The following is a 27,383-nucleotide window of genomic DNA, read 5'->3' on the forward strand; positions in this document are numbered from 1 at the left end:
ACTTCACATCTTTGCAGAGGGTGATGCAGAAAAGTTTCACTCAGACCTGTTTTCATGTCGACTCCTGACATTATGATCTGGCTCTAAGGACATGGAATGTCATTAAGTTCAATCAATCGCGCAACCATTCTCTCCCAAAGAATGAACCCCCCCAAAAATCTTTAAAAAACAAGAAATCCAGGAAATAGATGACTCACACTCCGGCATTTGCCTTGACAATGTAGTCGAGAAACTATCCAAGTACAAAAATGTGCCAACAACTGAATTCATAGATGAGTTCAGATTTACCTACAACTAACCAGGAATGAAATTTGACAGTTTGGCTGGCAGTAGAATAAAACTAACCTTTATCTTCACTAACAACTATACCTGCCTGAATCCTCAGCTGGGGCACAATGTGAAACCTGTGGGCAGCGGGGGACATGCTATTGGCTGGCATACGCAAAGAAGCCAGTATAGAAGATGTATATAGTTTCTTTGAAGTCGATTTTCTGTATTCACAAGAGTGGAGATAAGGAAGACTGTATATGTTGGTTTATGCAGTAGTGCCAAGATTGTCACTTTATGTATGAATGCATTCTAGGCTACATTTAGTGTGTGAACAATTATTAAATAGGCAGCTTTCAGAGGGATTCCATATTTCAGCTATTTGTGGGCGGCGGTATTCCCTAATCCCTGCCGTAGATGATACGTCTACCGTATCGTCAACACATATGGATTGTGGAGAACAGTTATCTTTAAGTCATCTACTAAATCAAGAAGTTAATCCTTCTAACTCCTTGCTTTAGTACAAGGCGTTACTAACGCAGATCTACAAACAAGAACTAAAACCAGTGTTTTGATGTCCCACCCATCTCCACATATCCCTAGACATTTGAAGAACATACTATTAAGCTGCTCTGAAGAGGCTCACAAAAAGTTAAATACAAATTTTAAGCAATAAAACAAGGAAAATAAAATTTAAAATGCACAGAGTTGTCTTTTCACCTCACCGTGTGTAAATAAAACCAGAGTTCAGGCATGATATGTTTTCAATTCAGAGGAAATTACAAAATTTTTTTACAGTACAAGCAAATGAAATAAAATACATGATTAATTCTTAACTCTATGAAAACCGTACATATGTACATTACAAACTAATTTAGCATAAAGCACAGATACTTTAACAGAGGTGTAGAGCAATAAGCTCACTTGAAGTAATTACTAACAGCAAATTTAACTACACAACCCAAACATTCTTGCAATCATTTCCTGTGTTGAACATTTCCACATTTTGGCTACAACTCCCCCAGATAGCATTTACTGAAGATGCGTGTAGTCATTTTTAACATTTTTATATGGTATCAATAGCTGTTTTCTAACTGTTCTATTTGTTGTTCCTTACTTATTAAGTTTCCTGTTGAAATTCACAAATTCTAATTACTAAAAACATCTCAAATCGTGATCATTGTTAATTCCACTGGCCATCATCATTCCTGTGTTATCTCCATACCTGTCAAGTCTCTTTTTTTCCAGGAAACTACTGTATTTTACCTAGTATATTTTATATCCTCCCAATGCTCCCTCCCCACTCATGTTCTCTCCCTCCCCGCCTTTACAGTAGCAATGCCCTCTGTGACGTTACTGTGTGGTAATTAACATATTGGTTAGTTTGACACATTTTTCTGAATGGGCTTACGCGCATTTTAGCTTTAGTTGTTGTAGTTTTTCTGACCCGTCCCGTCTCGTATCTGCTCACTTTTCTTGGACTCCGGTTAGGTGAAATGGCGCAATGTATAACCTCGGTAGAGAGGGGCGGAGGACTGAGGGATTTAATTGGATAAGCCCAATGTTCGTCAATGAAATCAACCAATGGGCTGTCGCAGTCAATAAAAATTATATTATATATATTTTTTCTGTTAAATTATGACAGAATAGGTCCGTCCCATAAACAGTATGTGCATCAGTCTGTAGTTCAGTCAGCCTCTCCTACCCTGGACAGAAGTTCGAACTAAATGCAGCTTTTTTTTCTCTGTTCAAATTGTCAACCCGCCACGGTAGAGGGTGCATTGCTCCTGCTTCTGTGCTTCTGGTGCAACAGCAACAGCAAGTTTACATGCCACTTCATACTTTTACCTGCATTCGGCCAGCGGCGGGTGCTAATTTCCACCCCTGCTTCAACTACCAAAGCAATCTCGTAATGGATGAGGCAGCCGTCATGAATAATAACTTAAACTACTCCAGGTACTGAGCCGACAAGGAAGTCAGGTGTCCAGAAACGCATCCCAGTTTGCATCATCTCCAACCCGTCCACTTCTTACACGCCGGAGGCGCTCAGAGACGCATCAGTTACTGTGAGCCTGTTACACTACTGGTGGGAGAAAGCCAGGAGTCTGAGATGTGCAACAGTCACCAGCAGCAAGTTTAGATTAAAGTCAACAGGCAGCAAGCTTTCTGCAAATCCAATAAAGCAACAACAAAAACAAAAAATAGACGTTGGGTAAAGTATGGAGGACACGTATCTGGTTTACCAGAGAATTCCCACGTTTTATGAGACAAGGTTAGATCCACTTCAATAAGGTCTGCAGAAGTCAAAATGAATTCTAAAGAAATAAAACAACTTGAAAGATAAAAAAGAGCCACATCCTGTGAACCCACAAGATCAAGCTCAACATGCTGTAGAATCCAAAAGCCAGAAAAATGCATTGGGATTTAAGCTTGTCGTGATAAGCAATTAATCAATTAATTGCGTCATAAATTAAAAATAATTTCCATTCTGACAAATTTTTTTTTGAAGGGCAATTTTCAGGGCAGATGTCAGTCCATTTCATTCATGGTTCTGATTGTCTGCAGGTTTTTTTTTTGGTCTTTTCTATTTATTGTTTTTTGGTTGTTGTGCTTAATTTTGGACGCTTAAAATGTTTTTCAGTTTCAGTGCAGAGAGTTCTAATAAACAAAATTAAAGTTTATTAGTCTTTGAGACGGTATCAAAACAACGTTATGGTTTATCGGAACAATAAACCATATTATAGGAACATCGTTTCCGATGTTCATCCTCCAGTAAAGTTTGTTAATGTGGCAGGCCAAGATGTACTTGCGCTACTATGCCATGTTCGTTATGTTACTCCAAAATGGTCTCAAAAAAACAATATTATTGCAATATAATTAACTGGGACAGTTTATCGTCCAGCAAAATTTTAATTGTGACAGGCCTATTGGGATTGTCTATTTAAAATCTTTAATCTTATAGGGCAAACACAAATGTTAATTACATATCAATTAAATCAGGATATTTGAAAGTATAATTCCATGTGAACGTTGTGTATTGTTGCACCACTTTCTGTTAGAAGAGTATTTTTGTTTGCTTGGCTCAGACTGTACACGCCGTCCGTCCCTACTCATACGCCTTTTGAGGGTTACTGCGACTGTCTTAACCTGTTTTATACTATACTTCCTCTACAAGAGCATGAGTCATCTTTGCTTGAACCATGTAGCCCCAAGATAAAGCCACTGTTAGTATCTCTGCTCAATATCTGCACTCTGTATTCTCCGCAGAGCAGCGGAGGAAAGAGAAAACAAATCAGGACCAGGCAGTGAACTCAAGGTTATCTGAGCCCAGGGTTGCAATGAGATCTAAAGCCCTCTTGTTACCATCCTGGCCTCTCCTTTTCTCTCTGGACAGATAAAGGCTAAACAGCCAGGCCAGCGGTGAACCCGCTGCACATTTTTCTTCATAATACCTGCATTGAGGCGGTTTGTAAAGCTCGAGTCATGGAGGAAGACTGGTTGCCCATCGGCAGGAAATGTTTTTCTGTAAAAATAAATAATAATAATGATAATATAAATAAATAACTATGTACGACCAGATCTTAAAGGGAACAGAAGCTCTCTTGGAATACTGAGTTTGATTCCAGAGCAACACGACTTGAGTTTGTTTACCATTTAAAGACACTGGTTATTATTTTCCTTGTCGATAACAGAGCTTCAATTTTCTTAACTCTGACCCGTCATTTTAAATTACTTTCATTTACAAAACTATAATAAATACGAGAAAATCCCAATGCAGAATATTGTTGATAGAGGAAGAACTCCTTAATATAATAAAAAAATGACCAAAAAAAAATTTTAATAGAGGTTCACCGATCCGATGTTGATATCTGTATTGGTCCTGATATCGACAGATATTCTAGATTGGGTATCGGTGACAATGTGCTCGATGCATAAGGGCAGATCTATTCAGTCTAATGTCATGCTGCTTCATTTATCTTACATTATAGTTGGAATTTCTAATTCCACTTTCTAAGTCATTTACAAGAAGGTTTGTCACAGTTTGTTTTTGTCAGTTTCAGTTTCTTTATCATTTATTTTAGATTGGCTGTTATTCTCCTAATTGGACTGGCTGAATAATTTAATTTGTTTTTACATGTTTGAACAAACTTGTGATGCTATTGGTGTATTTAGGTGTGCTGTACTGGTGCAGAGTTATCACATACATTTATAATTCAGGCCATTTATGCATGTTTAAAAATATATTTATATATATTTTCTTCTTAGGATTTATGTTTTATGTAAAAAAAAAAAAAAAAGAAGAAAAAACGTAAACTAGAAAAAGGTTTGCAACAATATGTTGTAACACATTGTACAAACAGTGTGCACAATGATGAAAATAGGTTTCAAAACAATCTTTGACCCATTATTTTTATTCTTAGGGCTTGTTTTTACATAAAGAAATTGCTAAATTAACTTGAAAAAAAACTTTGATATTTAAACGAATTCTATGTTGCAAAATATATTGCACTAAAAATCCATAAAAGGACAAAACTAGGTTTTAAAAAAATATTTGCCCTGTTATTTTTCTTAGGGTTTAAGTTTCTAGATAGAAAATTTTGACATTATATTGGAAAAAAAAACCTTGCAACACGTTTCGATATTCAATCTAATTCTATGTTGCAACACATATTTAAATGAGTTTTACAAAATGCCTTTCACAAACAGTGGGGTTAACTGCCGCTCTGTCAGAATTAGTCATTGCTGCCGTTGCATCTAATATGTATCCCTCTGTCTCGTCGTTCTACTATTTCAAACCCAATCAATACGGCCACTATCTGACAGCAGGCAGGTCATTGCTCATCAGTATTGGAAGTGTGTTCTGTGACGAGAGTAACGCTTTACTCATTGCCCTCTGCCTTCGCGACCCAACCTGTGAGTAATTACCAGCAAATCTCCCCATCAGCAGCAAGTATGGAAGAAAAAAATAAAATCTTATAGACACATTAGGAAAGAAAACAGGGCACGCTACAGACAAGCAGCGAAACAGACAGGAAGACCAATAAATGCAAAGACACACACAAGAACACATCCATCTAGCATTTAGCAGCAGCTCATAAAAGCAACACAGGCGCCTGCAGCCAATTCAGGGGGCGAAACATTCCAATTTGACACAAAGGCATCATGACACAAAGGCATCACACGCCGCTATAAACAGTCTGCTAAATTAGACCCAAATATACACACAAAATTTGGAAGGTCTAGAAATAATGTGCAAAAACAAGCAGCAACAAGCAGTGAGTAATAGGAGTAATACAACGTGTCCGGGAAGTATTCACGGTACTTCATTTTTTCCATACTCCGTTATTTTCTTGGTTGGTTAACATTTTCCTGCATTAATTCGTCCCACAGAAGAGCAGAACGTTGTGTGGTTCTGAACTTTGTAGCCTGGATTGGACCAGCAGAACACCGTCTGCGCTGTCCGCGAAGCTAATATTTAAGCAGATAGTGTTAGCTTACGTCAACTAGGAGGTTTCCTGCCTCACTGTTGCGGACACAAGGGCTTTACTGACCTTTAAGTTGATCTCAAACATCAGTGATGTAGCGTTAGCACAGCTAGCGTGTGGCATCCTGGTTCGGAGAGAAAATACACCCGAACAACGCATTTGTGTTAGCTTTATAGGCTAACAAGGGTCACGTTTTCTCACAGTATTCGCCATGTTAGCAAATGTAGATGGGTCAGTTTGTGTGGATTTTGACACAAATGAGTATCTTTTAATTTTTCTAATATCATTTATATATATATTGATTATTCTGACAACCCTAAGAGGACGTTACCAGCCAACTACTACCTGGAGAGACCCAACTGGAGTCATCTGACTTTGATTAGAAACACCAAATAGTGTACACACTTTTAAGAGTCTCACTTGAACCTCAAGGTCCTTCTTTTGCTTCACTCAAGCTTGTAAATAAGTTTTATTTTTCTGTGTGAAGTATCTTTAGATAAAAGACTGCCATAAATGCCACAGTTCTTGTCATAGTTTTATACTTTTTTTTTTCTCCTCGTTCTTTTTCAAAAAGTAGAAAACAAAGCTCTCCTTCCCACTTCAGGTTTTGTGATTTGTATCGTCAAAAGAGCACAGCTGCAGGGGAGGATAACAGAAAACAGCATCTGAACTTCAAACCTCAGACATGAGAGGCTGTATTGGGTTGACCCCTCAGTCGGAAAAGGAGCTCAGCCAGCAGCAATTTCTCAAACAGGAAACCTCTGGTGGCAAAGACCTCACCGGGTCACTGGAAACACAGCGAGTCTCCAGATAAAAAGTTCAGTCCTGTGTAATATAGTCACTGTTTAACACAACAACTGCTCATAATAATCACTGATTATCCATTCCATTTGTGAATATTTGAAAGGACGTAATTTGATATGCACTGTAGGACGATATTTAAAATAGTAAGTAGAGGCTCTTTCAATCATCTGCATCCACCTCAAAGCTGATTTAGCCTCTCTGCTTAAATCTTTTTACAGTTTTTTCACATTTTTGTCATAAATACATGCATTTTGTTGATGTTTTATGTACTAGAACAACACAAAGTAAAGTTGCAATTGAAATATCATAGGAGACTGAAATTTTTGCTCCCCTTTTTCCCTCTACAAAGTATTTGAACCTCAGATAGGGTGGAAAGCATAATTTTCAAGTCAAGACACATTTTTAATTGGACACAAGTGCAAAGGTGCACATTTTATATATATATTTTTAGGGTGACATTTTAACAAAACACCTTCAAATGTGGTTTTTAATTTACCACATTTTTATAGAGCTATGCTTCATCTTCTGTTGCCTATTTGCTATGGGGGTGTACCACAGGGCTCTATCCTGGGCCCACTGCTTGTATTTATTTATTTTTAACAATCTCTTGATGTTGGGAGCTATTCTTTGAAAACACAGAGTTCCTGTTTATATATATGCTGATGACTGTCAGATTTATCTACCGCAAACACTCAAAATGCAATACAAATTCAATGTTATTAAAGACCAGGAAAAAACAAACAAAAAAAACATATGCTATGCTAACATGTGCCACTTTATATGGCAAAATATATACATTTTACTTTGCATTTCTATACTTCATGTTGCTTCGTCACATAGTATGCAATGGAAATTTCCGGCTAGAACATAGAAGGTTGAAACATCTATTGACAGTTTTGCAAGGATGGAAATAGGAAACAATCATACAGATGTACAAAAACATTGACATTCGTGTGACTAACATGAAATACAATGTCCTTCAAAGTGAAATCATACTTATGAATCCAAAAGTAGCATTCAACAAACGGCAAACTCTTCTTCATTCACACTGACTAAAGTGATGTAAATCCTGCTGCAGGCATTTCATGTGAATTTGTACATAAAAAGAAAGAAAAAAATCTGTGTGTGTAACTGTTTAAAACAGAGTGTGTGTGCAGTCATGAGTGCATCGGATTGTGATGTACAACAACGTGCCAACGGTTACGGACGGCAGAGGAAGAGAGGGGGGTTTGTGTTCGACTTACCGAAGATATTTGTGGAATGTCCTTTCTTAGCGAGGGGCTTCAGCTCGTTGTGACCCCATCCGTATTGTCTGTAGCTGTCCCAAGCGTGCTTCATCATCTGACAGAAACAGCAAGCACAAGGAAACGGGTACATTACAGAAGGTCCTGATGTGGGAGGAATCACAGCTCTTCAATCCAGCAACTTGACTGGGTGTTGGTTACAGATTTACTCTATTCCAGGCCTGTCACAATAATCAATAAATCAATTCATTGCATCACAAATTAAAATGAGTGATCATTTCCATTTGAACAGTCGTCAAAGAGATGCTGCTCTTTAGTATTGTTGAAAAGCGAACTTTTTGAGAAACACCCAGTACAAAGTTGTTGGGGAGAACAGGCAGGTAGTGCAAACTGTCTAAGCTGAGTATTTTTTTTTTTTAGATACCTTTTAGGTTGCAGAAACTTCAAAATCCATTTTAAATAGTGTTATTTTGGTTATTTTAGATATTTAAAATGTTCTCCAGTTCCAGTGTTATGATTTTTTTACAAAATTAAAGATTACTGGTCTTTATGATATTACTTGAAAATAGTTTTAAAACTGCATCATTATCGTTGGTCGCAATATTTACTGGCGGCAATTTATCGTCCAGTAAAAATTTGTTATTGTAACAAGCTGATTAAATTCCTAATTTGTAGGGATGGACAATATTATCAGTACAGTATCGGTATTGGCAGATATTAGCTGTAAAATTTTATTTTGGACATCGGCCATTATAACTCAACAGCATAAAAAGCGGTGTTTTTATATGACAAACCAGTGACAATGATACTTGCAGCACAGTACAACGTCAAATTTGCACTGTTTGAGTGTTGTTATTGTCTTAGAGAGAGCAAACGTCATGAATAAATTTGACATTAAACATAATGTAAGTGCTACAGAAGTACAAAAACAAGCTTCCTTTTTACCATTTGCATTTGGTAGCAGGCTAAGCTGACAAAGATAATACACAGTAATTCCACAGTAAAGAAAGCCATATAATTCCAGAAAGTAGGTATACAAAAGAAATATCGGTATTGGTATCGATTATCGGCCAAACGAGTTTTAGTATATCGGCATATTGGATATTGACCAAAAATCCAACATTGTGCATCCCTAATAATTTGTTTATCTGCAACAGCACACACAACAGAGGAAGGCCATGTAAACACCCATAAACTGTTTGGAGCAGAATGCATTCTTCAGGAAATTTTACACTCACATGATGTGCATTTTATAACCAAGTAATTTTCACTGTTGTGGCAGAAATAAGCCACAGCTACAAACTAGGTCCATTCAGAACAATAGAGTTGCTTGTAAGTCCTTAAAATGAATAAGTGCTCAATAATGCACGTTATAGATTCTTAATAAACATGGAAAATGTTTAATCTTACAGGAAATTGTGGAAAAAGTCTAAATTGTAAAATCCATAATGAGGCAAGAAGTTGATTTATATAAAATGAGTGACATTGAGATGACTTCTCGCTGATTTTTCTGCACATTCCTCCTCTCCCTCAATGCATCTTCTGACATCAGGTGACCCTTACAGAACAATAAACACTTTATCCTCCACAACCTCTCTGGAGAGGCTGCAAATAATAGAAATGTGAAGGAGAAGAGGATAAAAAGAGCAAGGCCTTATGAGGCGAGCTTGATACCGAGATGCCGATGAGGAGAGACGCTCCAGGGGAAACAGGAAGAGGACGACGCCGAGGAGAAAAAGGGTGCCAGGGTCTGCTGAAGATGGACACGCCTCGGAGTCGGTCACGGTTCAGTTCAGAACAGAATCACATCGTAAAACTATTGCTGATTATGGGATTTTAAAAAAATGAGATTTCAAGTCAAATCAAAATAGTAAACAGAAACGGCAACAAAATGGGAGACAAACGTTAGCGGTTAGCCTGTTAGGATAAATTTTACTGGAAGATAAATTGTCCCAGAAATTATTGCGATAAATGATGTCATTGTTGTTTTGAGATGAAGTTCAAGTAATGTTTTGATAGTTGAATAATAAAGAAGGTTTGCCCTCTCGAAGACCAGTAAACAAAGACACCAGAACTGGACAATATTAGAAATATCCAAAATAAAAGTCAATAACCAAAAACGATAAATAAAATGGAAATAAATTACACACGACCAAAAACATGAATAAAACCAGCTACGATATCTCTAGACAAAAATGCCCCTCAATAAACCTTAATCATCAAAATGGAAATTATTGAGCTCTTATTAATTCATCATGAGATTAATTACCAACAGGCGTAGCGGTTAATAATGGCCTTGTTTTATGGGACCGGTGAAAATGAAATGAAAAAAAAGTAAAAAATTGCTAACATCAGCCGATACCGATGTCAATATATTGTTCATTCCTAAAAAAAACCACATTTAGCTGGAATTTGAGATTTTAAAAACATCATAAATAATAGAGGTGGCCATTTATCTCATCGCTCATGATGTATTGTGATAAATTTATTTTTAGGATAAAAATTTTTGATTTATCGTTGTCATAATGAATTTAAAATAATGACGTTCAAGATCCCACCTTATTGTTGGGATTGATTATTTTCTCTGTTTAGTAGCTGTATTTTAAAATATGATTACTGCGTTCAGTGACTGGTGTCCTAAAGAAGCGTATTGCAAATTGAAACGTTTTTCAATAGTATTTGTGTTTGTAGAGCAATAAATGCCGTGACACACAGTCATAGCCATAGTTACCCAATAAAAGATGTAATAAATAGTTCCTAATATTAGGCTTGTAACAATAACAAAGTTTGCTGGATGATCAATAGTCCCAAAAGTGATTAGGGTTAACAGTAATGTTTTGAGAATATTTGGAAGTAATGAAATGGTAACGACATAATGCAAGAACACATTCTCATGGACCAATAAACTTTTAATGAACATTTATCACTGGAACTCGAAGACATTTTAAATACCCAAAATAAACAAACAAGACAGAAACATTAAGTAAAATGAATTATGAAAGAGACAGGAAAGAGAAAAACAACAAATCATGCAAATGGAAATTATTCAGCTTGTTATAATTTATCATGTGATTAATTGTTGCTTATTGCAACACGGCTTCCTATCATCACTGTTATCGTTATCAATGTAGTACTGCAAATTATTGTGCTAAGACTTTAAGTCCATGGACTAAAATAAGCAAAGAAGCAAAAGAAAAAAACGTCTTCCCCTCATCTTACTAGTGAAGAAGAATAACGATCTGCCTTTCTCAGCTAATTCAGTGACTATATAAACACAGAGGATCTCTTGCAGATAGAGTCAGTCTGAGCTGGCAGCCATAACTAGGCCAGTAGAATCTGAACCAGCCTCCAGCAGTAGCAGGAGCTGTGAAGAGTCTGACACGGCAAGCCTACGCCCATCAGACCCTCCGTTTCCCACCCCCCCTTTCTTGCTTTCAGCGAAGCCATCTTCCCTTCCAGGCTGCCTCTGCCACGTAAGGCGTGGCGTACCCCCCCCCTTCATTCAACCCAGTCTCCTTGGAGCAGGCTCGAAGCCAAGCTACTACCAGACGAGGCCCAGGAGGAGCATCACTGTGTTCTGAGACTCTAGGCTTTTCTGTGATTATAAATCCAAAACAACACACGGCGTGACGCAGACACTTTAAAAACGCCGACAGGCTCGCTCTGATGCGGCTTGATTGGCTGTGTCATCGGATTTTGATTGGCCCATATGCCAAGGACAAGCAGTACAGAGCTGGGCATTTGGCACTGTTGACAAACTGCTTATATATAGTAAGGGGACTCCAGCATACTAATTGGACATTAAGATACCATATTCTGAGATTGATTCTGACAGCCCACCCACTTGCCGTGGCTGCGTCTTGGGAGCCACATGGAACAGCTGAGGGGGGGGGGGGATTGGTTTGAGGAGGCCCGAGTGGCTGGCTCGTTCTGCATTCGGAGCCAAATCTCATCAGGAAACTGGCAGTAGAGCAGGCACAAAGGCAGAATAACCTAGAAGTCTTTATATCAAACTTTTCCACCTTTTGGATTGGTTTGGACCTCCAAAAACTCACCAGCAATGTGTCACCTCATGTATTTTTTGTGCAAAGTCAGTAAAAAGTTATGAAAACTGATTTTTTGTTGTTGCTTTTTTGGGGGTTGGAGGGAGTATATTGGCAAACTTGCAGCATTAATAGGATTTCTACCTAGCAGAAAAAACATTTTGAAGCCAAAAATGAGGGTATTTGTATTGACTAAGCATATTTTGAGTGAGAGCAGAATGGCACTAGGAAGTCTGAAGGGACAAAGATTGCTCCACTTATGTTAAAATGATTACGAAAGACCAACCAAATTTCAAACTTGCTACAAAATACCCAATTTGGCAAAATTTTGTGATAATTTTTAAAGTATCTTTAAAGGGGCAGTATTATGTAAAATCAACTTTTTTTTCAGCTTTACATGTTATAATGTTATTCCCTCATCAAAAAGATACCTGAAGTGTTGTATTGATTCTTTCATTCATGTTTAATAAATCCTTTGGCAACCATTCACTGTGCAAAACGCCTGGGTGGACCTGGCTCCGCCTTCAAGTGTGTGTTGAAGGCCGTAATACGGCTCACCCTATTGGAGAAGTCTTGTTTGGTTGTGCCGAGCAAGGACACTTTAAAAGAAGCCACAACTGCAGTTGACTGATGAAACATTAATGTTCTGAATAAAAAAGGATCAAAAGGGATTGTTGAGTCAGAACCCTGCAGTGTTGACCGCCAACTAGATGATGCTGGTCAGGAACGCTTAACGAATAGAGTTGTGTTGTTGGACGCGTTGCGCCGCCAACAGATGTTGGCTTTCAAGCAGCCGATAGCTCCCTGAGCAAATCCTTGAGATAATGAAAAAGAACAAAAAGACGAAATGTTATGTTCCAGTTTAGTAGTAGTTCTGTACTTTTGCTTTGTTCCATGTATCAGAATCAAAACAATAATATATACATGTTACAATTTAAAACTAATCACTAGCTTGTTATTTTAGAAGCCATATAAAGATAGTAGCCAAAAGCTTTTACACAGTCCAGGATTTGCAGATTTAATATTTTGAACAATTTTCTGTGGGATTTAAAATTAGCAAATTTATTCGTAAAGTATACCTAAAATGTATAAAATGCAGCTTGGAAATCTGCAAAACTACTTGACAAACAACTGATTGTCATTTACAAAGCACCCAATCCAGAAGAGTCAATTACTTTCCTTGGTGCCGATTGGTTGTAGCCCCAAGAGTGGAAATAAGGAAGACTACAGATGTTAGCTGCTGTGGTAGTGCTAATATGTGTGTTTTAATGCATAATAAGGTGTATTTGGTGCTTGAACTATGAAAATGGCAGTGGTCCCCAACTCCTTCGAGTATTGGGGGTCTACTGTAACTGCTGCCATTTTAAAATACAGCGTCTTCTTTACTCAAGGTTGTACCCATGAGAGCTTTTTGAAATGCCTAATTTTACATTAAATATAGCATTTGTTTCAAAGACAGGTTTCTTTAAGGTTTTTCAGTTCCTGCATAAATCTAATAAAGCAACGCTGGACAGCTGAGCTGACTGGCAAAAAAGTTAAAATCCATGATGTTATTAAGGTCAGAATGAATGAAATTTAGTTCCCTCCATCACCAACAAAGCTGATGTTCATAAAGCTGAAAGAGTAAGAAGCCACAGATATGGATGGCGCTGCACTGGATGAAAAAAAGTAGCCCCACTTCATCTTATGAATGTATTTATCCAACTCCAAGAACATTTTGATTGTTTTGGCTAAAAATATCCTTCAGGAGTCAAACTTGCAGACTGAATTGGAGGTAAAAATTAGCAACGTAAGAAAAAATGTACAGTTCAAGAGCTTCATGTTTCAAGGAAACTATGAAATGAGTTCTCAATAAGTTTTCATTGCACTCTTTGTAATGTCGCTATGCACCAATCAATCGGCCTGTTCTACAAACTGCACTTTTTCTTTTCTTGATCAACACCAATCAGTGGTCAGTTTACGAAACAATAAAAACTTCAAAATTTGCTTTGTTTACATTTACAAAACACAAAAATTTAATACTGACCTCAGAATACAAACACACCAACAAATACGTGATGTACCTCGTTTTGACTTCAATAAATGGATAAAGTTCAAAAAATTCTAAACCTAATGTAAAATAAATAAAGCTTAGAATTAGACCGAATAGATCTTCCCCTATGGATCAGGCACATTGTCAACAATACCTGAATATCAGATCACTGTGGACATCTTCACATTTTCAACATGAATGAGATCTCAGCTGACTTATTGCAGAACTAGGAGGTAGTCATCCACCTAGCATAACCAGGCAAGAACTTCAACATAAGCAGTGAGCTACATAGAAATGAAGGCTAGTCTACGTTTTTCTGCCTCTTTCCCAAAGGAACAGCAATGAATTAAACCCCCACATGTTCCCCTTGTGCCGCACACTCATATACAGACACGTTTATAAGGTATGGAGCGTGGATAACCACAGGGCTGGGGAAAATTCATAAATCCAACCAAAAGTTGCAAACCAAGGCCGTTACTCGGGCGGTTATTAGGAGGAAGAAAAATCCATCTAACAAGCCGTTGGATGTGTGAGGAGCTGAAGAGCTGAGCTGGAGTTATGTGGCGCTCTGAGTGACCTCCGGAGTCACTATGACTGATTTACAGCCCCCTTCCCCCTCTGCCCTCATCTTTCTCATCTCCCTCTGACTCACCCCTGGAGGTTTCCTATCTGGGCTTTAGGGGTCAGGCTCTTTCACAAGATGCACAGGGGTGGTGAGAGAGTGACATGTGAATTGCTTCTTGCAGTAAGTACATTCAGAGCAGTTAAGCAAAGGGTAGCAATAGACTCCCCGAGAAATTGAGGCAGTGACGGAGTCCGTGCTGGCTGTTTTCAAGCTGCTCTCAATCTAAAGGCTCAGTAAATATGAAGAAAAAAGTAACGTTTTTCTGGAGCACATTAGCATTTTTGAACAGTTTTAATCAAAAAACAAATGTGGGATTGTAACCGGACCATAGAAGCACCATGATATATACCCGCTGTCCTGCTGAATTCAATTTGCTGATGGCTTTTCTAGCTGGACGCTGATTAAAATTTGGCCCGATGAAAACTACTGGCATCATTACACAACATTACGGGAGATCTGCCACTTCCAGGCATGACTGAGTGAATATTAAGCCAAAGTCCTTATTAAAAACAGATTCTTTTCTTCCAAGGAGATCTTCGTTGGAACTCTTGAGTGATGAGTAAATAATGAGAATCTATTATCACCCTGGTTCAAAATTGTTTAAATAAATCACTGGATAAATCCTTGCTCTAGATAACAGGGAAAAGCTGTTAAAAAAAAATACAAAAGCAGAACGCTACTAATGAAAACACTTGATAAGCGGACTGTAAGTGTGAAAAAAGCAGGACGTGGGGGTTACCAGTTTGCCATCCTGGAGCTTTCAAGTCTTAACAGCATGTCAAGAGAAGCAAATGTTGCTAACATTCACTCTGGAGAGGTTCAAAAGGGCATTTCCAAGCAGTTCTACAGTGAGAAACATTGTCTTGTTGGAAACAAGTAGGACTGCTGCCAGTCTTTCTAGGAGTGGATATTCTGGAAAATTTACCAACATACAACTGTGCCAACCTCAGAGAAACTGTACATTGGAGATTAAAGTACAAGACATCTAAGAAAGCCAAACCTTACATAATCTTAGTGAGCTAAATGTGATCCCATTTGAAAGGTAAAGCTCAACTGTTGATATAGGACAGGTTTCTAAAAAACTGCTGGAGTAAATCCACGAAAAAGAAAAGAATCAATGGCTTCATTTGCACTGAGGCACCGACACCAATACCTGGTTGGTATTGTTGGTACTGTCTCCATTGTAAAGATGGCCCATACAATGGACCTCTACCACACCATTCCTATGCCCCCTTCATTTGTAGGTTCATAGGACAATATTACGGTACTGAGATCGTCCAACAAAGACCATTGATTGGTGAACAGAAAAACGCCAATCAAAGGTCTTGTGTCAAGCGCGAGACCTTCTAGTGTGTCACGTTTGTCGTTGCAGTACTATGACATAAGGGCAGACGTTTGGGTTTAACCCTGCCTGTCCAGAACACATTTGTCTTGTTTTGAGGTGGAAGTCCAAATCTCAACCTTATTGAAATGCTGTGGAGGGACCTTTACATAGCCGTCTAGAAACAAATGCTTCCAAATCTCAAGAAAATGAATCAGGCATATAAATAACTGTGGGCCACAACTATGTGGCAGATTGGTAAAGGTAACCACTTCGTGTTGACCTGAACAAACCAAACAAGAAAATATGCCTTATAAAATAAAAAGATAAATTGATAATTTGAGCTTTAGAGGTTTTTAAAAGCTTTACATCTATTGTTAAGTGTCTCAGTGAGAGCAGCATCCTGAGTTGCCTTTTGATGGCTTTATGCTCTGCACTCAGCAATAAGAGGTCAAAACGTGGAATCTGAAAACACGCGCACACAAAAAAAGCCAGCCTGAAGAGCGATTATCATCATCATTACTACTCTGAAGGTCTCTCTCTCCGTCTACGATTTCCTCCAGCAAATTAAGAACATAGTGTCTTGACAATCAATATACCCTGATAATGTCGTCCTCTGAAATCCCTGATCTATTACACCCAACATAGAAAATGTCCACCATCAATCACAGGCTCCCAGTTCCCTGCAGTGCCTCTTTCCTCTAACAACTTATCGAAGTTGTAGAATTCAAGAGATTACTTTCTTTTCCTTGTCAAGAGAGAAAACTTTACCTTAGTTGACAAGACTGTCTGGGCATGTTGGTAAAGTTCTCCCTTCTACATTTTGAGCAAGAAGACATATTTTTCAGCAGGTCCACGTGCAGAAATGTTGACACATTTTACAGAAAAAACCCCCACATACTTATAAAAACGGCAAAAATGCATGTTGGGATTTTACAAAAAGTAAAGAGAAATCCTAGCAAATATAATCATATTTTGTCCTTTTATTGGCTTAATAACAGAGAGAGAGGAAGCCAACTTGGAGACAGAGCTGTTGTACCGAGGCCGGAGCCCAGAGGGGGAACACGCCACCGCCGGGGGACTCCGTCTTCTGCCAGATACAATGTCACTCTCTCTCAATCACCTGAGCTCTTATTGGTGGAGCTCATTAGGTCTGCCCTGTACTAACGACAGTCAGGACTCTCCCAGTTTTACACCCTCAAAAAGGATTAAGTAGCAGCTCTCCAGTAAAAGACAGCTCATCTCTTACTTCCTAATACCCTAATAAAGCTGTATGGGCTCTAAACAAGGCCTCGGGTGAGTCTAATACAGTGAGACTTTCAGACAAAAACATGGAGATGCCTGGGAAATTCAGCTGGTGATGAAAATCACAGTTTTCACCCTAATCCAGGGGTGTCCAAAGTCGGTCCTTGAGGGCCGGCATCCTGCATGTTTTAGTTCTCTCCCTGGTTTAACACACCTGGATCAAATGATGCCTCGTTAGAAGGCCTAAGAAGAACATTGACCTGCTGAAAAGGTTGTTGGTACTAACAGGGAGAGAACTAAAACGTGCAGCATGTCAGCCCTCGAGGACCGACTTTGGGTACCCCTGCCCTAATCGGACTAATGAGCAGTTGGTCTGAAATTCAAAAATCCAACTATTTATTTGATCAGTCAAGATCAGAAAAGAGTGCTACAGAGTTCCACTGACAACACTCTTCGGTGTAGAAGTTGTTACTGAAGAACACTCAACGTTAGCTTTTGTTAGCACCAGCGACATGTTTAACACCAAGTCAGAAGTAGCACAGAAATGTAACGAAATTATTTTCCAAGAAGGATGTGAGTTGTTCACTCTGACTGCTACAGCAGAGCTTCACATTCCTCGATCCTGGTCATTTCGCTTCTTCTCCGTTCTACTTTGGTACTTTTAGTCATATTGTACCTACATTTTTGGGAACAAAAAGCAGCCATCCACCACAAATGCCAATTCCTACTATGGATACACCTCCTTAATTTGTGAGCAGCCCAACTTACCAGAAGCCAAATGCAAGAAGACTAAACACCCTAGAATCAAACTGCTATATTTTATCATTTAGGCTTTCTGATGTTGACTGTTGTTCACCCGACCATCCATTGTCTTCCTCTTAATCAAGACAAGGTTGGCTTTGAGTCTACTTTGGCTAAGGGATACATCCATGAGGTGCAGGATCTCTAGTACTGGACTTGGCCATCCAAGTCTTTGACTAACTTCTTCAGACAGGAAGTTCATCTCAACTCCAATTTGCCCTTTGGTGACTATGTTTATCACCCTATTTGTACAGCAGAAATAAATATTGATTGTTAATGATAGATTAGTTTTATTTATCGGACTAATACCAATATGTAAAAAAAAACATTGGCCAATACCGATGTATCGTGGATCCCTATTTTCAATTATTTTGTTATCCCTCGGTTATGTGACAATTGACTAATCCAACAGGATGTCTCTAGATGAAACCTTTAATGTGCTCCATCAACAAAATAAAAGAGCCTTGGAGTGACTAAATGAGAAGAGATCATTTTAGTATTCCCCTGGAAAAACAATGAACGATAAAAGTGTATATTTTAAGGAGCCACACAGCAATAACTGAGAATCTAGAGTAAAAAGCCCAAACAACTAGAAGGGAAATTGCTAAATATGATGTGAAAAGCGTAAATGAAGAGTGAATAAAAGACACAATGATGGATGAAAATATAGCTGCACGCACAGGAATAGAGCCAGTGTGGAGTAATGTTCAAGGCCGTCGGTCAAACATTGTTACGAATCCCAAACAGAAAGGAAACGGAGTGATTGACGATTGCTCAATGTGAGGGCTGAAGGAGAGGATATGGATATCTTTCCCTGCAGATATCTCATTCTTTTATTGGAAACCACTGTGGTCTCCACACGCACCGACACCTCTGGATAGTACCTTTCAGGCTGTGCAGAGATGGGGCCGCTTCGGCCATTGATTTATCTGGACTTTGCAGCCACAGTCCATAGCTCTGCGGGGATGCGGCGCATGCTCCAGCGCCAGCCGCAAATCTGTAAATCTCTGCCTTTCTCGCTCTGAAGTCACAGCTGAGCGAACGGTAAGCCAAATCGACAGGCAAACTCCAGGGAGCTCCAACAGAGCGACCCCCTCCTGATGAGCCAACCGGGATCATTTATAGACTTTTTTTTTCTCCCCCCCTTTCCTCTTCCCTTTGCAGCGATTATGCACTGCAATTAGCCATAATCACCCGCCAATTTTGGGAAGGCTGAATAACTAAGACAGACTTAATCAGAGTGTGTCTGGAAAGGTGAAAATGTTCCATTTAAAATTCATGTTGGGAAAAGAAGACTTCTTTATTTACTAAATTATATTTAATCAGGATTTGGCACTTCCAAAAGCACATAAACACAACAAAATAAAGCACTGCAGATTGAAGAGAAGCCCTGATCGAAAGCGTTCCTCAAAGGAATTGTTCCTATCACATCTTTTTATGCATATATAGGGTTTCTCATAAAACAGCTCTGCCATATAGCTGTACAGACGAGTCCCTCTCCAAGCTGCCTCTGACCATTCATAAATTACTAATGGAGTTGGTCAAGTTAGGTTCAGAGGGGTTAGTGCAGAGTGCTACACTTAAAATTTATTCAGAAAGTGAAATGAGAAGCACAAACATGCAAGAAGCTATTTACAGTATTATGCATTTTCCAGGCATGTAGTGTCATTTTGTGGCACAATCAAATACCTATGTTACCATATGACTTAAAAGAAATATGACTTTGTGATTTAATGCTTTGAAATTGGGTGTCTGTCTCTTTAAAAACTGCTCCGAAATTCCGCCTTCAGGAAGTCATCACAACAGCGCTCTTCTATTAACCCTTTAACAACATTTTTACCAGCTCAATATAACTTGAATGAGTTCATCCGATGTTCTACTAGATGTTTGCTAATTCTAGCTGGCTAGTTTGTAGGAGTTGAATGGGGGAATTGTGGAGGAGTGCTGCTCTGTCAGGTCGGAGTTCTGAAGCTTGGAAACTGCAGCTCCAAGGAAGAGCCATGTCCTCGAAGGTGGGGCTAGGTCCACCAAGGCGTTTTCAGTTGCCATGGAGATTAAAGGATTTCTCAAACATGGATGAAAGAATCAAGGAAACATTCCAGGTATGTTTTTGATGAAGAAATAACATTCTAACGTGATGTAAAGTAGGGCTTTTGTAAACGAATATTTTAGTAATCAAGTAATCTTTCGATTACTCTTACGATTAATCGAGTTATCGGATAAAAATTTTTAAATAAAAATATTGGTAAATCCGGCATAACAGTGTTACTATCGGATATCAATATCAGTCCAATTTTTCAATTTTGAGCTTCCCTAACAGTTACTTTTTTGTAGTTTAGAAAACTAACCTGTAACAATAATATCTCACTTTCTAAGTTTACCTGAAGAAAAGTTAGACAAAGATCTGAAATTATATTCCATTTAATAATAATTTAGAGGCAGGCTCACAAATACGCTTATAAAAATGACTATACTCCAGCTTTTCGATTATGTATTCATCTTAGGGGAGTTTAATAGTTGAATTCTCACCTTGTCCCATACCTGTCAAGCTCTGGGTTTGAGAATACGGGAAATGTCGCCTGGTGGGGAAGGGAGTGGAGGCACGAACGAACGTAAGATGGGGGTGGAAAGACAAATGAACAAACCTAAAGTAGGGTGGAGGGACACGACCGGTAGACCAGGGGAAGAACGTAAGAACAGGAGAGGTGGGGGGGGGGGAGGCAATACGGGATATTTATGGCACCTTTGTTCGTCACACTCAGAAACTCATCTACCAGCCATGTACCGAAACGAAGATTTCCGTCACCCGTTTGTTGAGAGCGGGATGATATGAAATGTATTATGCGGTTCGTCCGCAAAGTTACACTTACACTGTAAACATCAACTACTCAGACACCTGCAGTGTTCAGTCTATCCGCTCACCTGTATAAATACTCCCACAGCGCTCTTCCCGCCGTTCGCTCTGAACCAGCAGCTCCCGGAGGAGAAAGGCTGCAGTACTCCAGGCATCGCGCCAGTCATTTAAAGGATGTTTATTGGTCCCCCAAAAACAATGAAAACCCGGGCATTATCATCAATCAATAAAATCCCCACAGGCCGAACTTGAAAATTGGACGTTATGCCGCTAACACTTAGCTTTCGTCAACAACTCAGAGGCGGAAGTCAGAGCTCTGCGCAACGCACATAACGTTTCGGCCGGAACACGGTGCGCTAAATAATGAAACATAAATTAACGAAGCTTTGAGGCAGTTAACTTTTCCTCAAGGAATTTTAATAATTGAGATACTCGAATCATTCGAGGAATAGTTTCAGCCCTAACGTAAAGCTCAAAAAAGTTGATGTTACATAATACTGCCCCTTCAAAAATAAATAAATAGAAAAAATTGCGGACTTGTCTGATTTATTTTGGCTTTCACAATCACATATTCACAAATTTTATTATGGAATGCAACTCCAAATTATTTGTGGAGAAGGCACTTCCTTGAAAAACACAAAAAAAGCATTATACATTCACTGAGGCAAGCTGTGCTTTCGGATGGCCATTGTTGTCGTTTGCACAGCACACCTGCAATCTGTGTTTTCCAACCAATCAGACAGCCCCTAAAGTGAATCCAATTGCTGCACACCTGCAAAATAAAATGGCCGATGAAACCCAAGGCTGGGAAGCTCTGCTTTCTGACGGCTTCGCCACAACACAGCTGCTCGAAAGAGCCGGGGGAGGCAAAAAAAAAGGAGAAAACAGTCTGCTGCCATAAAGCGTTTTGTCAAGATAACTACGATACAAGCAGCCTGCAAAGTGGCAGTGACAATCAGAAGCTAAATTAGTCTCCATCACCACAAAATGGAAGAAAAATGAAAACTTTTAGCAGGCTGTCCATAAAATAAAAGGTTTTATAGATGGATGATCAGATCACTGCTGCTATATACAGCTTTTTTTCCCCTTCTTTTTTTCACCATTTCAATATTTCTGGAGCTGTTGGAGCCGTTTGGTCTCCCACGATACCGACCAGGCATTATATGGTGATCGCCAAGCCCCACAGAGGGATGGACTCCAGCTGCTTCCTGAAGGTGAGCGGCAGTATGTGGTGGGTGTTTAGCCTTCTTGCATTTGGCCGAGTCCTTTAAACATGTGGGCTCGGGGGTGGTCTCCATGGATACAGCTCGTTTGCTCAGCACATTAGCGGATGCGCAACTGGATTGAGATCTGGGGTCATTTGGAGGCCAAATGTGCTTTATTGTACTGCCAAGAGAGAGTAATGTGATTCTTACTTTTTGTTGCGTTTCTATGTGTTGTCTGTATTGTGGTGAACTTTTGTGCAATGTGGCTTTTTATTGTTTTTCATTTTATAACTTGATATGCTCATTTTAGTTTAAAAAACAAAACACATAAACACTTTTATTTATTATTATTTTTCTCTTGTTTGGGAAGGATCTTGTAAAGCTGTATTGCACTGTGATGTGTTTTTCTATTGATTGTACTTTGAGGGACTACAGATGAAAGCTAGCCTTTATGGCTATCTCCTGCAAATTATGTGATGTGCATAGTCCATTTTGAAACAAACAGGCCTTTAATAGTGCTTAGGTATGTCTACCAGATTCGTTTTGTTCCTGAAGTGCATGCCGATCAGATGTGAATCCCAGGTAATTCATGCACAGCTCACCATCCGGGGGGAAGTAAAAGAAAAGGAGCTTCATCAGACAAGGTGACCGAGTTCTATCGCTGCAAAAACACAAAACTTTACCAAGTGTTCTGGTCTAGTTCCTACTACAAATATCAACTGAAATAAGACTAGGTCTGGAAGATATGGTCTAAAAACGTATCACGATATAAGGATTTCATGCGAGTTGATAGACAATTATTGGTTTTTTGTTGTTTGTTTTAAGTTTCTGACATAATGCTAAACTGGTGGTGTGAACTTTCCCGTTTCATCCACATTTTCGAGAAGAAAATGTGGATTCACTCCACGCCGCTCTTTTTCATTTTTAAGGAATTATGAGAAAACAGGTTGTTGCTAGGTAACCAAAGAGTGAGTGAGTTAGTTGATGCCACTCGAAGTATTTAGCTAGCTGTGAGAGGCTGAGCAGCTAATCTTTCTCCTCTGCCTACATCCCCCAGAATGCTATGAGGTTCTGGATCGTAGTTCGAGGAAATTATTGAATATCCCTTCAGATGCATTACCGATTGATAGTTATCATGTTTACCACAGTACATATTGTTATTGATTTATTACCCAGACTTAAATAAGATAAAATTAACTCATAAGTAACTGTTAAGCAAAATACAGGACTTTGTTTTAAGTCAGCAATTCCTCAATATTGATAAAAAGTTGTAGTTCAACTAGCAGATTATTTCACTTATAACATCAGAAAAATGCCTTGTTATAAGTGAAATGATCTGCCAGCAGAACTACAACTTTTTCATCAATATAATTTTATTATTTTACTCAAAACATGCCCCTACATCTTGCTGAAAAGTTACTTATAAGCTACTACTCTTGAAATAAAGAGAAAACTAATATATTTGCACTAGAAACTAGATCTTGTTTTCTTGCAGTGATTGTTCAATAGACCAGCTCTGATTCTCGTGCCAATTGCAAACACTTTCTTTGGGCTGCTTTTGAACACATTTGGCTGGAAAAGAGAAACAGCTTTGGGAGGGCTGTTAAAATTTGGGCTGCTTTTCGCAACATCTAGTGGGATTTTAGAAAATGTTCAGAGGAAAATGCTTTTGAAATAGTTGTCATGTGGCAGAAAAGCACAAAACATGATGTTCCCAAAGCAGCATCGTGAATCAAAAAGACAGTGCCACAAAACAAACTCAATTCTCATTGTGTTCATGGAGTCAAGTCCTTTACCACTAGAATGGTATCTGGTTCTGTTCAGGATATAGCAAAGGACAACCAAAAATTGTCAAACGTCCACAATTGCAGTTGGTGGCAAACAAAGAATCAAAGTTATTCACTCAACCTGTGAGTGGTCATGATGTTATGCCTGTTCATACTTGTAATCCAGTGTACATTTTCAAATAAAATCTCATTTTAGAAATTCCCAATTAAGCTAAAATGTAACAGCAACATGCAAATTCACCAATTCTTCTTTTTTTTTCTTAAGCTCTGAGCCAACAATATTTCATAATGAAACAGGTTAATAGAGCTGGTAGCATCACTAATTACATTTATTCCACTGCAGATTTTTCCCCCATCCAAACAAGCTTTCTTTATTCTTAGGCAGAAACCTCGCAGTCACACTGGAAACAGAACACAAGAAAGCAGACTTTGATTCTCTAAAAATCAGAAAAGAGGATTTTTTCCCCCCCTCTCTCCTGAACGGTCAATGAAATATGCATTTTGAAAGACATGAAAGCAAAATTCTGAAGCAGAAAGGGTCAAGAATACGCAGCAGGAGTACTCAGGTGGATGTGACTAATCGCCCACGTGGTGCACAACCAGTTAGACAACGCAGTTACCCTACGTCTAAAATAATGCGTATTCCATCATAAACTTCCACTGTTTATGAGCTGAACTGAGGTGATGACGTCGTTACATATTTAAAGAGCCAAGCGAAGAGTTCCTCGATCCTGCAACACCAATAGGAAACATCCACTACATGCACTGGGTTTGTTCATGACCGCTAACAGGTGACGTTTATGTTCCCTTTGTAAACAACTAGCTTTTATCTGTGATTGTCTGTACAGAATCTGGCAGGTTATACATGTACAAGGAAATCATTTCTGGCTAATGTTACATGTACCTGCTGGTCGATGTGGAGAGTAATACAATTTTTCATACTTTAAAGAGACTAAAAGTGAATGGTAAATGGATCAATTTGGGTTTGCTTTTTAATTTTTAAAAGATCGAGTCAACGTGTTTTATTTCGGATCCGTTTTTTTCATAATTCTCGTGCCAATTGCAAACACTTTCTTTGGGCTGCTTTTGAACACATTTGGCTGGAAAAGAGAAACAGCTTTGGGAGGGCTGTTAAAATTTGGGCTGCTTTTCGCAACATCTAGTGGGATTTTAGAAAATGTTCAGAGGAAAATGCTTTTGAAATAGTTGTCATGTGGCAGAAAAGCACAAAACATGATGTTCCCAAAGCAGCATCGTGAATCAAAAAGACAGTGCCACAAAACAAACTCAATTCTCATTGTGTTCATGGAGTCAAGTCCTTTACCACTAGAATGGTATCTGGTTCTGTTCAGGATATAGCAAAGGACAACCAAAAATTGTCAAACGTCCACAATTGCAGTTGGTGGCAAACAAAGAATCAAAGTTATTCACTCAACCTGTGAGTGGTCATGATGTTATGCCTGTTCATACTTGTAATCCAGTGTACATTTTCAAATAAAATCTCATTTTAGAAATTCCCAATTAAGCTAAAATGTAACAGCAACATGCAAATTCACCAATTCTTCTTTTTTTTTCTTAAGCTCTGAGCCAACAATATTTCATAATGAAACAGGTTAATAGAGCTGGTAGCATCACTAATTACATTTATTCCACTGCAGATTTTTCCCCCATCCAAACAAGCTTTCTTTATTCTTAGGCAGAAACCTCGCAGTCACACTGGAAACAGAACACAAGAAAGCAGACTTTGATTCTCTAAAAATCAGAAAAGAGGATTTTTTTCCCCCCCTCTCTCCTGAACGGTCAATGAAATATGCATTTTGAAAGACATGAAAGCAAAATTCTGAAGCAGAAAGGGTCAAGAATACGCAGCAGGAGTACTCAGGTGGATGTGACTAATCGCCCACGTGGTGCACAACCAGTTAGACAACGCAGTTACCCTACGTCTAAAATAATGCGTATTCCATCATAAACTTCCACTGTTTATGAGCTGAACTGAGGTGATGACGTCGTTACATATTTAAAGAGCCAAGCGAAGAGTTCCTCGATCCTGCAACACCAATAGGAAACATCCACTACATGCACTGGGTTTGTTCATGACCGCTAACAGGTGACGTTTATGTTCCCTTTGTAAACAACTAGCTTTTATCTGTGATTGTCTGTACAGAATCTGGCAGGTTATACATGTACAAGGAAATCATTTCTGGCTAATGTTACATGTACCTGCTGGTCGATGTGGAGAGTAATACAATTTTTCATACTTTAAAGAGACTAAAAGTGAATGGTAAATGGATCAATTTGGGTTTGCTTTTTAATTTTTAAAAGATCGAGTCAACGTGTTTTATTTCGGATCCGTTTTTTTCATAATTGAAACTTGAGATTTGAAGTGGTGTTTTAAACTTTTTGTATTTAAGCCTTAAAATCTTAATAAAAAGAAACTGAATTGTGTTATTTAGCATTTTCTCTTTCATATATGTAATTTACTAGTTTGAGTAGCTACTACAACAGATCTCATTGACATTGTAGTTTACTCGTTGATTCGCTGCAAATCCTATTATTCCGACAGCCAACGATATTATCAAATGTTATTATAAAAAAATAAAATAAAATCATACATCACAAATAGGCAGGACTATCTCCCTCAAATATATCAGTACTGATGACAAAATGATGTGTAATTGCTACCTTTGTAACTGCTGGTGATATAAAAACAATCGTTTTGAAGAGGTGTGTTTTGATTTGGCTGCTATCAAACATTTCTCTGAAATGCTGCTAAATATAGCAAGAAAGTCGCTTAGTTGGCAACAGTTAACTGTGAACGTGCAGACATTACCTGGTGGGAGGGTCTGCCAGTCAAACGTCTCTCACAGGAGAGCAGAAGAAGACAGTGGTTGATTTTTAGACATTTGTTAAGGTAGATAAGATCGCTGAATAATATCGGCTTCACAAATACAGGTGCCGATAAATTGGTCAGCTGATAAATCAGTGCACCCCTACCTGATTGTGCTATGAAATGCCTCTGTGTGCATCGAAAACATCTATGCACATAACTAAAAAGGAAGGTTCCGCTCCACGGAAGTGAGTTACTGCTTTCTATCTGGATGCAATGCTGATGAGCTTATTGATGCTGGATCATCTCCCTGAACTTGATCAACATGCGAGCCAAAGAGCAGCCTGCAACCCGGATAGGAAACAGGAAAAGGCTCCCATATTCCACTCACACAGACTCTTCTGCTGTGTGTTACGAGGTTTTCGCCTTGGATTTGCCAGGCAATCGGGAAAGGATGGTAGGGAGGAAGGGGGGAATGATTCTGCTGTGCTGTTGCCCATACAGCTGCCTCATTCTTTCTCATTTGGGGGTGTACGGCATTCTCTCTGCATGGCAATTATGAAAGGGAACAAAAGAGGCTTTTAGAGACAAAGGCAGTTTCTGGAGAGGAGAGGGCCCGCTCCTCGGCACAGCGAGCGTTCCGACTCCGAGTGCCGTTTCATGAGACACGACACGAGGCAATTATGCGAGGAAACTTGCACACAGAGAGAGAGAGGGGAAAGGAAGGAGAGCAGAGAGGAGAGAGATGCGCTGGGGCTGGCATCGCGTCTATAAAGAGAGCAGCACCAGATAGCACCATCTGCATTCTGCACATGAACTGTCTGTCTGGCCCGCTGCGGCCT

General features: G+C 39.0%; 1 protein-coding gene across 3 annotated transcripts in view; it reads right to left on the reverse strand.

Moving 5' to 3' along the window:
• The window catches only part of man1a2 (mannosidase alpha class 1A member 2), a 176,312-nt gene that overhangs the window by 114,607 nt on the left and 34,322 nt on the right, over window positions 1-27,383 (reverse strand). For all 3 annotated transcript variants that reach the window (XM_023337180.1, XM_023337179.1, XM_014471491.2), the window contains exon 4: window positions 7,802-7,898. In XM_023337180.1, coding sequence (XP_023192948.1) covers window positions 7,802-7,898 — 97 coding nt within the window. The remainder of the gene's footprint in view (window positions 1-7,801; window positions 7,899-27,383) is intronic.

The sequence above is a fragment of the Xiphophorus maculatus genome, chromosome 7 (assembly GCF_002775205.1).
Source record: "Xiphophorus maculatus strain JP 163 A chromosome 7, X_maculatus-5.0-male, whole genome shotgun sequence".
Taxonomy (NCBI): Eukaryota; Metazoa; Chordata; class Actinopteri; order Cyprinodontiformes; family Poeciliidae; genus Xiphophorus; species Xiphophorus maculatus.